Genomic DNA, 15,797 nt, shown 5'->3' with positions numbered 1-15,797 from the left:
TTTGACCTGGAAGCATGTAGGAATCTTAGCTCCCCCACCAGGATTCTGCACCCCAGGCCTTGGAAGGCAGTCTTAACCACTGGATTGCCAAGGAAGTCCCATGAAGGGGAGAATTTAGATACAAAATCTTGAGCTAGATTTTACTGAGAGCAAAGGAAGGCACAGATTCTGGGCAGAGGCTGGACAGTGAATCCTAGAGAGATTTCCTGAGCCCTTTAGCAGGCAGCTGCAGTGGCTGTTTATATAACCATGTCCTGAAGGCTTCTGGGGACAACCAGAAATTGATGCGTGCAGAGCTTGTTAGAGCGAGCAGACTCACTCTGCTGGATAAAAGTCAGGACAGATATCAGAGGAAGTAGGACCTGAGATGGTTTCAGTACAAGCAGTCCTTGCTTCAGAGCAAAGTGGAGGGGCAGCAGGAGTGCCCCATTCTGCCCTTGATTTGGTGCATATATCATCCCTCCTGTTGTAAGGCAAGGATCTAGATGAAGAGAATTCTTATTCTTTTTTTCTTGGCTGTGCTCTGTGGCTTCCAAGATCTTAGGTCCCTGACCAGGGGTTGAACCCAGGCCCCTGCAGTGAAAGTGCTGAGTCCTAACCACTGGACTGTCAGGGAATTCCTGAGAGTTCTCATCCTTAATGTGTTCTTCCACTGATTGGTCACATAATTTCAGTTTATTCATTTATTTATAGATATTTGAGTATCTTCCTGGTCCAGATATTACAGGTGGTAAGATTATAAAAATAAAGGTGAAAGACGTGGTTTTCAGAATTCCTGCCTAGAGAGGGCTGTTCAGTCCAGGGCTGGCCTGAGTGGCTGCTCTCCAGTGGGCGAGAGGTGCTTAATAACGTGGTTTTGGAGGGCTCGCCCCTGTATTGTGCTTCCGTATCATCGTCTCCCTATTTCTTCCTCTTGCCCCGAAGAGTCCCTAAAAAAGCACCCCTGCCTTTCCGACTTGGCTTCCTTCAGGGCAGCATTGACGTGAGCCGCGTGGCTGTAATGGGACATTCGTTTGGAGGAGCCACAGCTATTCTGGCCTTGGCCAAGGAGATGCAATTCAGGTGAGTTTCCCAGTGATGCTGCTGTTAGCGCCACATGCGACAGGTTCATTCAGCAAATATTATGTACCCGGCACTGTTTTGGGAGGTGGGGGTTCAGTGGTGAAGAAGAAAGCAAGGTTAACAAAGTAGCAAGTACTCAGATCCCTAGCAGGCAAGTGCAAGGAAGAGACGGAAACAGGCTGATAAGCTAAAGTATCTGTAAGCTTCCTTGCTGCTGCTGCTGCTAAGTCGCTTCAGTCATGTCCGACTCTGCGACCCCATAGACAGCAGCCCACCAGGCTCCCCCATCCCTGGGATTCTCCAGGCAAGAACACTGGCGTGGATTGCCATTTCCTTCTCCAATGCATGAAAGTGAAAAGTGAAAGTGAAGTCGCTCAGTCGTGTCCGACTCTTAGCGACTCCATGGACTGTAGCCTACCAGGCTCCTCCGTCCATGGGATTTTCCAGGCAAGAGTACTGGAGTGGGGTGCCATTGCCTTTTCTGGAGGCTTCCTTGAGAAAGTGACAAAAGCTGAGACTTTAAGGAAAAGAAGTCAACCTAGTAAAGGTCTAGAAGATCAATCTAGGCAGAAGGAACAGCTAAAGGCCCTGAGGTAGAAAGAAGCTTGCTGTGTTAGTGTAGGAAGAGCATAGCGGGGCCAGGGGCGGGGAGTATGGGGAGAGCCGAGCAGGATGGGGAACTATGTGATTAGGGAGATAAACCGGCCAGATCACAGGGCCTTTTGGCCAGAGTAAGGAAGTTAGATTTTATTCTAAGTGTGATGGGAAACCACTGAAAAATTTTAAGTATAGAAAAATCTTATTTACATGTAAAAGCCACTCTGTGAATGGGGGTTTCTCCAGTGGTTCAGCAGTAAAGAAAGAGCCTGTCATGCAGGAGATGCAGGTTTGATTCCTGGGTTGGGAAGATCCCCTGGAGGAGGGCATGGCAACCCACTCCAGTATTCTTGCCTGGAAAATATCATGGACAGAGGAGACTGGCAGGCTGCAGTCCATGGGGTCTCAAAGAGTCTGACACAACTGAATCAACTTAGCACGCACGCATACATGTGAAGAGATGGCTGTAGGACAAGACTGGAAACAAGCAGTCTGGTTAGAGTGAGCTGATTTCAGAGTCAAGGTGAGAGATGAGGGATTTGCATTAGGGTGGAGGAGGTGGGCTGGAGAGAAGTGATGGAGTCAGGATCGGTTTTAGAGTTTTCCAGACTTAGTGATGTATGAGAGAAAGAGAGAGGAATCAAGGGTTTTCATTTGTGCGCCCATCATTTGAAGGGAAGATGATCCTCCTTTATTGAGATGGAAGAGACGGGGGGAGCATCAGGGCTGCGGGGGTAGGATGCTAATCTTAGGACCTTAGTTTTGCCCTTGGTGACAGAGATTGATGCTTGATAAAGTGGCCGTGACTTCGAGCTGTGGCTCCAGGGCGGCTTTCCCTGACCACCCTGCGTGTGTGCTCTGGGCTGACTTAGCAGCTTGTATTATCAGGGCGCTAAGCTATATTTTGTTGCCTTGTGTGTTCTGTCTCCACTGCTCCCAGAGCTCCCAGAACTGTGTCATTTATCTCTGGATCCACAACACAAGGCTTAAGCACAGAGTAGGTACCGGACGAGTGGAATGAATGAATAATGAATAACGTGTCATTCTGTGTCATGCCAGTCTGCTGCCTGAAAGTAGAGCCAAGAGAAGAAGGAGATCAGATCCTGGCTTTCAGAGAGGTTAAAAATCTAGAAGGATATTTGGTGGCCTATAAAGAAAGCTGAGCGCTGAAGAAGAATTGATGCTTTTGAACTGTGGTGTTGGAGAAGACTCTTGAGAATCCCTTGAAAGCAAGGAGATCCAACCAGTCCATCCTAAAGGAAATCAGTCCTGAATATTCTTTGGAAGGACTGATGCTGAAGGACTCCAATAATTTGGCCACCTGATGCAAAGAACTGACTCATTTGAAAAGACCCTGATGCTGGGAAAGATCGAAGCCGGGAGGAGAAGGGGACGACAGAGGATGAGATGGTTGGATGGCATCGCCAACTCACTGGACATGAGTTTGAGTGAGCTCCAGGAGTTGGTGATGGACAGGGAAGCCTGGCATGCTGCAGTCCGTGGGGTCGCAAAGAGTCAGACACAACCAAGTGACTGAACTGAAAAGTGATCTCTAAAAAAGATCCTAACCGAAGGATGTGGGCCCTGGTTCCCCTTCCTGGCTTTCTGAGCCTTTGCCTCACTAAAGGGAGAGCTCTGTTCTCCCCTCACTATCCTAACTGTCCTTGGTTGGGTTTCTCCATGGCAGGCCCACATGTCTGGTCTTGTTCCAGGTGTGCTGTGGCTTTGGATGCTTGGATGTTTCCTCTGGAGCGTGACTTTTACCCCACGGCCCAAGGCCCTATCTTCTTTATCAATTCTGAGAAGTTCCAGACAGTGGAGACGATCAGCTTGATGAAGAAGATTTGTGACCAGCACGACCAATCCAGGATCATAACTGTCCTGTGAGTAAGCCCCACGGTCATGCCTAATCTCCGGGGTCTGCTCCATTTTCTTCTCAGTTGTGTGGCTCCCTCTAAATTATCTGGAAGTTGTACCCATGGATAGAATGTCTAAATACCTCCTGAATCTCAAAATCTTAATGCCTTTCAAATTTCATAGCTGTCTTTCTCCACTTAGCTCTACCTGCAGTGATTTCTTCACTAGTCGGTATGACTTTATGGCAGGATTTACCTTTTTGCTTTCTGGAAAAGGAAATCATGGGGTTGTGCATTGCGGAGGGAGAGGTGTGGGTCTGGGTGGACCCCAGGAATCTCTCATCTCCTTTGGGAATTTTATTGAGTCTTTTGGAGAGTGTGGAGTAGCAGACCTATGACATTCACAAGACAGATTTTTAGAGACCTTCATGAATACCTGAGTTCAGGTATCTTCCATAAACCATCTATTTTCTGCCTTAGAAAAACCACATTCTTTTCATGTCCATCATTAGCACCATCAGATGGTTTGGTTTTAGGAGCCATTTTTCACAGACAGAAGATTTTGAGTGACTTTAAGAAATGAACTTTACCTAGGAAGTGGTTTACAGCTACAGTTGAAGGGCTAAAGTCTGACTGATAAGTCTCCGATGTTATCTTGCCCTGTACTTGAGCCAAATAACACACGTGCTTCAAGGAGCCCAAACTAGCAAAACAAGTAACTACGTGTCATGTACCTCTGTACTCATTTAGGTGGTTGAAACGCCAGATCCGAGGGCCGGACTGCTAGGGGTCTGCCCAGTAGGCCATGGCTTCTTCCTTTGCCCACATTGGCCTGTGCCATCTTCCATGGGGCCAGCCTCTCCCCTTTCATTTTGATTTCATGGCAGCAGAGAACTGCTGGAGAGTCTCCCCAAGTGAATGAGATTCAGGATAATTGTGATCTCTAGAGGGAAGCGGGGGTGAGAGCAGTTGGAAAAAGGTATGCAGGGACTGTTTATTTAACTCTTGACAATGTATTATTTCTTTAACTGAGTGCTGGATGTTCAACGTATCCATTCTATTTTTCTTTATACTTTCCCATGTGCCTTAAATAATACATTTTAAAGTCAGCTTTTCTTCACCATATCAGAGTTTGGCATTTAGATCTTCCTTCCCTCATTGGATTGACTAGTAAATTAGTTCTGAGTAATTTATCTTGAACCTCGTGAGAATTTCACCTTCAAGTTAAGTGCATTTGATGTCAAATGACAAATTGTAATCCAGAAACCCTCTTTTATAAGCACTTGCCCTAACTTTCCTGATTATTTAAAGGCAAGTTATTATTGTTTTTCTGGCTTACTTTGTGGTGCAGTTCTGAGCTAAAGAAAGAGCTGATATGTTTTGTGACTGTTCAGAAGTCATGGGGTAAAAGCCACGGGGTGATAGATCATAACAACAAGGGAGTGGCCGGGGCTGCAGACCTTCCCTCCTTGCCCTGACCCCTCTCCAGCTGACTCTGCCTTTTCCCTGCACAGTCAGGCCTTGTGGTTTCAGAGTTGAGGCAGCTTTGAAGCCAGGCTCACCTGCTTTCAAACCTTAGCTCTGTCTCTCACTAACTGTGTGAACTTGGGTAGATCATTTCTCTCCTTTGGTTCTTTCAAAGAGGAAAATACTTCCCTTACTAGATTGTTGTGAAAATTAAGGGAGATAATGCATGTAAAGCACCTTGCACCTTGTGAGTGCTTAAATATTTGTGTGCCTTGGCTTCTAGACCCCTACCAGATACTTGTTTTTCTTTTCCTCTAGGGGTTTTGTTCATCGGAGTCTAACCGACTTTGCTTTTGCGGCTGGTAACTGGATTAGTAAATTCTTCTCCAGTCACACTCGTGGAAGCTTGGACCCCTATGAAGGTCAGGAGACCGTGGTGCGGGCCATGTTGGCCTTCCTGCAGAAGCATCTTGGTAAGGAGAGAACTAGAGCTTATGGGGCAGCTGGCGGGGAGGGGTCTCTTAGATATCCCTGCACGGTGGTCTATTCTGACATGTCTCGGATCAGGGAGATTTATGGCAAAACCTAAGTGAAGGAATGGCATAGGATTCTAGAAAGAACACTTAGCTGAAATTTTGGAGATCCTGATTGTGTCTCTTACCACCTAAGTAACCTTAGCCTAGTCATTTAACTCCTCTGAGCCTCGGTTTCCTCATTGTACTCCACCCTCTCTGTTCTAACTCATTATCACTCACCTTATCTGTGTTGTGGAGGAGGTTATGATGATAGATGGGCTACATTTGTGGGTTAGGATGATGACTGATGTCATAAATCACTGGCCAGCAAATGGCCAGGCCTGTAGGGGTCTTTGGTCCAGCCTCCTACCCAAGGGAGACATCGTCTCTTATCTTCTCTGCCATGTGGTCGCGCAGCGTGGGGAGTACACTGCTTCAAGGGTCAGCCCGCTCCATCCCTACAGACTTTTAATAGTTTGAAGAACTGATATTCTAGTTAGGTGCTTTTTGGTTACAAGGACTGGAGATTCACTAATTTTCCTTGAGGAAAAAGGGGAGTTTGTTTATGAGAGTACCCCTGGCCAGGTGGGAAGGGAAAGTTTACAGGAGCGGAGGTAGCTTGTGGGACTGACTTCTGTCTCTCGGGCTCAGTCTCTCTGTCTCTTCCTCCCATGATATTTCTGTTTCTCTTTACTCCAGTTTCCTTTGTACCTTCTCCGCTGTGCTTTTTTCTCCTGCCGAGAACATCTGCTTATTCGTAGTTTCTACTTCCTGATCACTTTGGTCGGCTTGAACCGCCTGCATCTTGTTCTTTCCCTCATGGCATCCCTTTCGTCTTCAGCTCCTACTGGTCACTGCCACATTTTCAGGAATTTCTTAGACCAGATTCCCAAGAGAGACAGCTTGGTGGTACCAGCCCATCTTTACCCGCCAAAACATATTGTAGGCTCCTGCCCAGCCTGGGCCCGGAGCTCTCTCAATCAGATGTCTCTTTTTGATCCAGTCAGAATGGAGGAGGCTACCCTACTATGCCAGGCTGACCCCTCAGCAGGTGCTGTGCAGAGGGCAGCGTCCTTCAGAAGGGAGCCATGCTGACCTGGGGTTCTAAGGCTTGACCTAACTCTAACCTAAGGCCAAGACCTGAGTCTTTGTAAATCCGCCCCACTTGCCCTGGGTATCCCCTCAAGAACCACCCTGAGACGCTGCAGCCCCCTTGCACATGACCACTCTTAAGATATTTGAAGTCACCGCTGGTGTCCTCTCTGACTTTTCTGTTCATTAAGCTAAGTGTTCCTGGTACCTCCACCCGTTCCCTGTGAAATTTACCCCTTTGAATGGGCTGTTCGTTGGTGCGCCTTTGAATGTGTGCTGCCCTGACTTGAATACAACATGCCAGATATGGGCTGGCCAGTGCCTGGCACAGTGGGCCTGTTGCCTCTGTGCTCTGGACACTAGACTTCCAGCTGGATGGCCTGAGTGTATTAACCTTTCCACCAAATGCTGAAGAAGTTTGATTTGCATTGAGTTTCCTTTAAAAATGCATCTATCCTATTTTGTTATTTCTTTATTTGGCTGTGCTGAACCTTAGTTGCAGCATATGGTATCTAGTTCCCGGATCAAGGATCGAACCCAGGCCCCCTGCATTGGGAGTGTAGAGTCTGAGCCACTGGACCACCAGAGAAGTCTCTGAATCTGTCCTGTTTTGAATGTATTGACTTTTTAAATCTAGATTTGTGTTTCAGTGTTTATGCCTGTTTGTTTCATCTTGCTCGTCATGAGCCTTTAGGGTTAGTAGAGACCTTAGAGCATCATTCTTATCACCTGGGAAGAGAAGAATGGATCTGTCTCAAGACTTTAATGGGCCCTGACTACATGGTCTGCTACTCACTTTCCCTGTTTCCTCTTAGGCACCATATCATTCAGTTCAGTGCAGTCGCTCAGTTGTGTCTAACTGTTTGCGACCCCATGGACTACAGCACGCTAGGCCTCCCAGTCCATCACCAACTCCCGGAGTTTACCCAAACTCACATCCATTGAGTCGGTGATGCCATCCAACCATCTCATCCTCTGTCATCCCCTTCTCCTCCCACCTTCAATTTTTCCCAGCATCAGGGTCTTTTCAGATGAGTCAGCTCTTCTTATCAGGTGGCCAAAGTATTGGAGTTTCAGCTTCAACATCAGTCCTTCCAATGAACACCCAGGACTGATCTCCTTTAGGATGGACTGTTTGGATCTCCTTGCAGTCCAAGGGACTCTCAGGAGTCTTCTCCAACACCACAGTTCAAAAGCATCAATTCTTTGGCGCTCAGCTTTCTTTATAGTCCAACTCTCACATCCATACATGACTACTGGAAATGATCCTTGTCCATCAGAGGGCAGACAGACTGAAAATCGTATCATTAGGGAAGAGCTAAAGATGACAGAGGAGGGATTTCCCTGGTGGTCCAGAGCTTAAGACGCTGTGCTTCCCGTGCAGGGGTTTCAATCTCTGGTCTGGAAACTAAGATCCCGCATGACTCATGATGAGACCAATAAAAATTAAAAAAAAAAAAAAATTAAAGGTGACAGGGGCCCTCTCCATGGCATGATTGGATTCCGTTGAGTAGCCATGTCCTCTGAACTAAGATACTCATTATTGGAGACCATCAGATGATTAGGAGAGTCTTAGACTGAGGAAGGTTGTTGAGGACAGGCTTGATGCCAGTCCTTCTGCTAAACTACTATAGTTACTTCAGCATGTATAATCCTGAAGATGGCCCTTCTTAATGAGTATTTGTATTATTAACTCCGTTTTACAGATGAGGATACTAAAGCTTAGAGAATTTAAGTAATTTTGTCAAGGTTATCTGGTTAGTAAGTGGCAAAGCAAGAATTGGGACTTTCCAGGTGGCTCAGCAGTAAAGAATCTGCTTGCCAATTCAGGGGGTATTGATCCCTGGGCCAGGAAGATTCCCCTGGAGAAAGAAATGGCAACCCACTTAAGGATTCTTGCCTGGAAAATCCCATGGACAGAGGAGGCTGGGCCATGGGGTTGCAAAAGAGTCGGACACGACTTAGCAACTAAACAACAAAGCCAGAGTGCCCGCTAGACTGTCTGATTGGAAAGCCCCGGTGCTCCATGGCTGCACTGTGATACTTGTCTTTAATGTCAGAGAAGAGTAAGGCTCAGCAGGCAAGAGTCTTCTAGACAGAAAGCACAAAGGCTGGTGCGGGCCTGGTCAGTTTTGCGAAGCTGTGTTTAGTGTATCTGGCATTCAGGATAGTGGAACTGTTGGAAAATAAAAGTAGAAAAGTGGGCAGAAGCCAGATATAGAAACCCATGTATGCCTGAAATAAGTTTGAATTTTATTCCATGGACTGTGAGTGCCTTTCGTGGATAAGCAGGGGATTGTCATCATTAGACTTATGTTTGTAGTCTGACTACGTCATGGAGGATGGGCGAGATGCGATGGGTTAAGAGGGAAAGAGCCCAGGTAGGAGGCTCTTGCAGTATCCACTTGTTAAGAGATAAGACGGTGAAAAAAGGCGAAGACTCTCAGCTTGGGGTGCGTAGTTTTTCAAAGAGAGAAAAGCCTTTCTCTGAAAGGCCACCACTGTATGGTGGCCATACAGTACGTGTGATGTGGGAAACTAAAATAGGTTGTAAGTGGCTCAGCTGAACCTCTCACCATTCCTAAAAAATCTCTCTGATCCTGGGAGCTCAGCTTGGTGCTCTGTGATAAACCAGAGGGGTGGTGGGTGGGAGGGAGTCTCAGGAAGGAGGGAATATATGTATACTTAGAGCTGATTCACATTGTTGTACAGCAGAAACCAACACAAAATTGTGAAGCAATTATGCTTAAATTAAAAAAATAAAATAGAAAACTTAAAAAAAAAATTACCTTTGATCCTAAAAATTAGCTCTGAGAGCAGCGTTCTGCTGACACAGGGGTTGTGTTACCTTCTGTTAGGAAGATTTGGTGCGTCAAGCAGCTCCTGCTTCCACCTGCTTATCCTCGCTGCCTCACTCCTGGAAGACAATTTCACACCTTCTTCTTTCTCTTGAAACCTCTGTTACCTTCCTCCCCTATGTGGTCTCTCGGCTCATTAACTCGGTCTTCCACTTCACTCAGAAAATGGAAGCCATCAGTCCGTCTTCGAATCCCAGCACCGCATCTCCCTACCTTCTTGCAGAGACTCAGCCTTCCATCTGGTTCCTAGAGGTTCCTACTCAGTCGTCTTACTAGGCCAACCCCTCCACTTGCGCACTGGATTTCACCCTCTGGTCTGCTCAAGAGGACTGTATCAACAATGTTCTTTCCCTTTACATTAGATCATCAATTTTTCCCTGTCTGTGGCTCATTTCATGCTGAAATTTCTTTTTTAAAAATTCTGTCTTGACCCCACACTTTGGCCCCCAGTTACCACCCTGTTTCCCTGTCCCTCATGATAGCAGAACTCCTCACACGAGTGGCTTCACTTTCTCTGATCCTTCCCTTCACTTTCTCTCTTGAACCTACGCCTTCCAGGCTTTTGCATCCCACTCCTCCGTGAAACCTTCACAGTACTAAATCCAGCGGTCACTTCTCGTGCCTCATGTCACTGGAACTCTCAGCAGCTTCTGGGAGAGTTGGTGAGGCCGTCTTCTGTGCAGCCCAGTCTTTGCTTCCAGGATGCCTCATTGCAAATTTTCTCCCTCTCAGTGTCTGCTCCCCCTCCGTCTGCCTTGCTGCCTCCAGGGCTCAGTGCTTGGACCTCTTCTCTACCTGTATCCCCCGATGCCGTCTGGACGTCTGGCTTTAAATGCCATCTCCATGCTGAAAACTCTCCAGTTTGTCTCCAGTTCGGTCTTGCCCATGAGCATCAGATTTACTAACTCAACATCTCTACTTGGCCTTCTAAGGGGAAATCACACATAATAACAGCTTTCAACTGCGGTCTTTCCTTTCTCAGTTAATAGTAACTCCATCCTTCGAGTTACTCTAGCCAAAGTCCCATTCTTGTCTCCTCTCTTACACCTCCCATCTAGTCCCTCAGAAAATCCTATTGGCCCTACCTTCAGAATACACATAGAAAGTCATCATTTGTCACCACCCGCACAGCTACCATCCTGTCCAACTCGTCTCTCACTTAAGAGTTTCCTAACCGGTCTCCCTATTGCCACCCCTGCCTCCCCACACAGTCCTTTCTTTCTTTTTTAAACTCTTTTTTTTTTTTTTTTTTAATTTGGCTGTGTCGGGTCTTAGCTGTGGTATGTGGGTCTTCACTGCAGTGCATGGGCTTCTGAGCTGTGGTACTCTGGCTTAGTTGCCCCATGGTATGTGGGATCCTAGTTCCTAACCAGGAATCGAACCCATGTCCTCTGCATTGGAATGTAGGTTCATTTTTTTTTTTCCTCTAATAATATTTTGTAATTTTGTGCCTTGAAATTTTGCACCTTAAAAAAATCATTGATTTTATTCCGGGCTGCCCTTGGTCTTCGTTGCTGCGTGCAGGCTTTCTCTAGTTCAGTGAGCAGGGGCTCCTTGGTTGCTGGGGCTTCTCATGGTGGCTTCACTTGTTGCAGAGCATGGGCTCTAGGTGCGTGGGCTTCGGGAGCTGTGGCCTGCAGGCTCAGTGCTTGCAGGCTCTAGAGCACGGACTCAGTAGCTGTGGTGCACGGGCTTAGTGGCCCTGAGGCATGTAGAATTTTCCTGGACCAGGGATCGAACCCATGCCCCTGCCTTGCCAGGTGGATTCTTGTTCACTGTACCACCAGGGAAGTCCTGCACATTTAAAAAATGTTTAAAATTTATTTTTGACTGTGCCGGGTCTTCTTTGCTCTGCAGGCTACTCTTGAGTTGCACTGTATGGGCTTCTCCTTGCGGTGGCTTCTCTTGCTGCAGAGCCCGGAGTCTAGGGCTCGCGGGCTTCGTAGTTGTGGTACGTGGGGTCTGAGAGCACGGGCTCAGTAGTTGTGGTGCACAGGCTTAGCTGCTCCACGGCATGTGGGATTTTCCTAGATCAGGGATCAAACCCATGCCTCCTACCTTGGCAGGTGGATTCTTTACCACTGAGCCACCAAGGAAGCCTGGAAGGGAAATTCTTAACCACTAGACCACCAGGGAAGTCTTCACACTCCTTTCTTTATCAAGCCTTCAGAGTGATCCTTTTAGAAAGAAAGCGAAAGTCACTTGGTAGTGTCTGACACTTTGCAATCCCTGGACTATATAGGCCATGGAATTCTCCAGGCCAGAACACTGGAGTGGGTAGCCGTTTCCTTTTCCAGGGGATCTTCCCCACCCAGGGATCGAACCCAGGTCTCCCGCGTTACAGGCGAATTCTTTACCAGCTGAACCACCAAGGAAGCCCCCTTTTAGAAAGGAAGCCATATCTTGTCACGTCCTAACGTGGCTCCTGTTTCTCTGAGAGGCAAAGTCAACACCTAGTGTCCCTCCTGTGGCTCTTCCCTGGGCCTGCTTCCCCTCTCGCTCCACAAGCCTCCACGTCCCAGGCACAGTCCTGCTTCAGGCCTTTGCGCTGCTGTTCCTGCTGCCTCGAACATTCTTCCTGTGTAATCTCGTGGCTCACTCTCACCTCCTTCACTTTTTCGCTCACATCTCACCTTCCCAGGGAGGCTGACATTGACAACCCTCTTTAAAAAGCATTGTACCATCCCTTCCTCCCCTCACCCCTGGTCCTGGCCACCAGCACTGCCTCTCTCTGGCTCGGTTTTTTGCCACAGCGCTGATCACCTTTTCATAGCCTATGTAGATTGTTTTGTTTATTGTTATCTCTAGATTGTGAACTCCAGGAGGATGAGGGTTTTTATTTGTCTGTGGCTGTATTTCTGGCATCAGGAACAAACTGTGGCACAGCAGTGTGCTCTACATTTTTTTAAGTGATGAATATGGCGCACTGTTTGTCAAGGACCTATTCCCTGCCAGGGCCTTGGCAGGGCCTTGGGGATCTGAAGATGAAGGAGAGTGGTTGCTGCCCATGTCCCAGGTTTTTGTTTTGAACAGAAACACCATTTGCCTGCTTAGCTGTGTCCTGCTCCCTCAGCCTGGGCCTTGGGCCCTGCCTGACTGTTCTCACCGTGTCATTAGCTCCATCTGCCTGTGGTCCCAGGTACCTCTCTGGAATCGTACCTACTTTATGCTGCTTCGTGATGTTACTGTCCTGTTCCTTCTGCCCTTCACTGAGGCGGCCATGGATTCATATTCACTGGCTGGCTTGTGGAGGATCTCTTCTTGCTCAGCAACATCCGTGAGGCTGGAAGTGGGTTTTCCACTTTCTCACCCTATCTCACCGGGGTTTGAATTCTGTCTCTGCCACTTAACCAGTTGTATTGACATAGGATGAATCTGGTAGCTTTGCTGAGCCTGTTTCCTCAGCTGTAAAACTGGGCCAAGACACAGGGCTCCCCAGGTGGTGCTAGTGGTAAAGGGCCTGCCTACAGTGTGGGAGACTTAAGAGACGCAAGTTCCATCCCTGGGTTGGGAAGATCCCCTGGAGAAGGGCATGGCAACCCATTCCACTATTCTTGCCTGGAGAATCCCATGGACAGAGGAGCCTGGTAGGCTACAGTCACTGGGGTCGCAAAGAGTTGGACACAACTGAAGCAACTTAGCATGCACGCAGTACTTGACACATAGCAATATTATGAAAATTAAATGAAACAATGCATGTTTAGCAAAGTTCCTGGAATGAATTGCCCTTCAGTCAAAGCTCCCTTCTGTTATTGTCGTTACTGAGTTGCTATGGGTTAAGCAAGTTGTTTAAGAAGAACATGTAAAAAAGCACTGAAAGAACAGTAGTTATCATTATTGCTTCCACCATCGCAACCACTATAACCAGTCATTGTAGTGTCCCAGATGCTCCTGTCTCTTTGATGACCCACTAAATCCATGGTAGCTACTCTTTGATCTACCTTTACAAGTTTACCTAACCTTTCTGTGTTTTTTTTTCCCCATTCAGGCCTGAAAGAGGACTATGACCAATGGAACAACTTCATTGAAGGCATTGGACCATCACTAACCCCAGGGGCCCCACGCCATCTGTCCAGCCTGTAGGCACAACTGGTCATTTGTGGAAGGTCCCTGAGCTGAGTTCCCGTGGGGGGCCTGCCCAGGGCTACCCTTGGCCTCCTATCAGGAAGTGATTGCCATGGCCCTTCCGTGTTGATTGAGAGGATATAATCACACTGCTGATTGGTAACGGGTACTTGAATCTCAGACTTGTCGATCTTAACCTCATGTTGGGACTTGGGTCACTTATTGATGGGCGAACGGACATTCTGAGGACTGAGCCTTAATGGTATGGGGTACAAGCAGTCGGATGGGGCTGGGGAAGACCTAAGCCCTAAGCTGAGCACTCTGAGCCCTGTTAACCTAGCCAGCCAACGCCCTCACCTTGGGCCAGTGTGGCTTCTGCAGTGGAAGAAATGAAGCCAAAAGATGGAGGGAAAATTCCCACCATCCGGACCTCTAGCCCAACTTGGCACTGTCTCTTCCTCCTCTGCCTTTCCCTCCTCCCCAGGGCTGCTTGGTGAGTTCTGAGCACTTTAGGTGGCTTTCTAGGATCTGGACCACCATCAGATTTTTCTGTTTATTTTCAAGCCTTCTCATCTCATGAAGCATAGTCCTGGTCATTCAGTCAGGAGAAGGTATACTTGTTAGCCTATAGAAGGGGCAGATAGCCTTGTCATGATAGCACAGGGAGAGAGGCTGAGGGACAAGGGGTACCCCCAAAGTTCTGGATGTCTTAAGAGTTTTGCTGAAAATCTCACTTGACAGGAAACAACACAAGTAGGTTGATGGAGAAAGTAGAATACAGTGGTAAGTAGCCATTTGAACAGGCCCTCACCGCAAAAGGGAGAGAGTTTGGTCAGTTCGAATGCAGGAAGCCATCTCTAGAGAGAAGTCTAGAAACACTTCAGTTTCACCTCTTACCTCAGGTGTTGTGAGCCTCCAACTTGTTCAGAATCAGGGTGCTCTAGTGGCCTGTCTCCTGGCTCTGAGGGCCTAGCCTCAGAGTTAAGTCAAGCTATAGACTGGATTTCCGTTTTGTCCCATTTGTAATGTGAATGATATTAATACTCATGTTTGCCTAATGATATGTTGGAGTATTTTCTATATTTAATCTTCATTACAGCAAGATGGGGAGCCATCTGGAAGTAACTTTTCCTTCTGTCTTTCTTTGATTGCTTACCGCGTATGCCAGTGTGAAAAACGATCTTTAAAAGGAAAGGAAGTCTTCCTAGGGATCTAGTTCAAAGCTATCTGGGAATATCAACCTCAGACACCCCTCTCTACTACCCTAGACCTTTCCATTTCAGTCCAAGCGGGAGACCCCAGAGGAGGCAAGAGAAAGAGGGAAATGCGACCCTATACGACAGGTCGGAGGTCAGTGTCACCGGAGCAAGCTGGGACTGTCTCCCGTCTGTCAGTAGCTGTTCTTTCTCAGAGGTGAAGCACCACATCCCAGTGAGGCTGTGGACCTACCTGGGAAGCATCTGTGGGATTCCAGTGAGACGTAGCGTGAGGAGGATGTCACGAAAGCCCCAGGCTCTAGAGTTCTATAACCTGGTTTCCTATAGCCAGGCTCCACCACTGCTCACTGCGTACATTTGAGCAAATTACAGTGTCTTTTTAGTCTCGGTTCCTGCATTTCTAAAATGAGGATCTGCGTTAACGCATACTTAGGATTAGTGAAAGGATATGTAAGCCATGTGTTATTTTAAGTATGTTTCCTACTTTCCAAACTTGGGAGATTTTTAACGTTACCCTATAGCTGTTTTCTGCCTCAACTGCGTTTGGTCAGAGAAAATGACCCACATGGCTTTTTTATCCCGAGACTTGCTTGTTGACCCGGTGTGAGGTCACTTTTGTAAATGTTCCGTGTCTGCTTAGTAACACTGTACATTCTGAGGTTTTTTGGCTTGCTGTTTTACTCAAGCATACATTATGGATTTCCTTCTGTGAGAGCGCATACAAGTGCCTTCCAAGCCCTAGACAGGGATCAGAGCCCATGCGCACTCACAGAGCCAGCAGAAATCACCCCTTGTGCCTGGGGATGGAGGTGCAGATGCTGAGAAGTCAGTGCTAACAGCACGAGCACCTGAGACCCAGCGTCTACCTTAGACCCGTATAATAATGGGTATATCATGTGAAGACCTGAAACTTCCTAAAGAAGGAAATTGTTTAGAAACTGGACCCATCTCCTCCATTCAGTTCGTGTTCTGGCAATGACTCATTGATCCGGTATCACTGGAGAAGAGGAATCTTCCCCACTGAAAATGATCCTTTAATTCATAAAATGTCGTATAGACTCTTTTGAA

At 47.4% G+C, this 15,797-nt stretch overlaps 1 protein-coding gene across 1 annotated transcript in view; it reads left to right on the top strand.

Annotated features, from left to right (window-relative positions):
• The window catches only part of PAFAH2 (platelet activating factor acetylhydrolase 2), a 41,646-nt gene extending 27,004 nt beyond the window's left edge, over window positions 1-14,642 (top strand). Inside the window, exons 8-11 of the mRNA XM_040229636.1 lie at window positions 971-1,062; window positions 3,372-3,542; window positions 5,301-5,455; window positions 13,436-14,642. Of these exons, the coding sequence (XP_040085570.1) occupies window positions 971-1,062; window positions 3,372-3,542; window positions 5,301-5,455; window positions 13,436-13,530 (513 nt within the window). The 3' untranslated portion in view covers window positions 13,531-14,642. The remainder of the gene's footprint in view (window positions 1-970; window positions 1,063-3,371; window positions 3,543-5,300; window positions 5,456-13,435) is intronic.
• The last annotated feature ends 1,155 nt before the right edge of the window (window positions 14,643-15,797 follow it).

The sequence above is a fragment of the Oryx dammah genome, unplaced genomic scaffold (assembly GCF_014754425.2).
Source record: "Oryx dammah isolate SB20612 unplaced genomic scaffold, SCBI_Odam_1.1 HiC_scaffold_27, whole genome shotgun sequence".
NCBI lineage: Eukaryota > Metazoa > Chordata > Mammalia > Artiodactyla > Bovidae > Oryx > Oryx dammah.
This window is presented reverse-complemented; position numbering and strand designations above follow the sequence as displayed.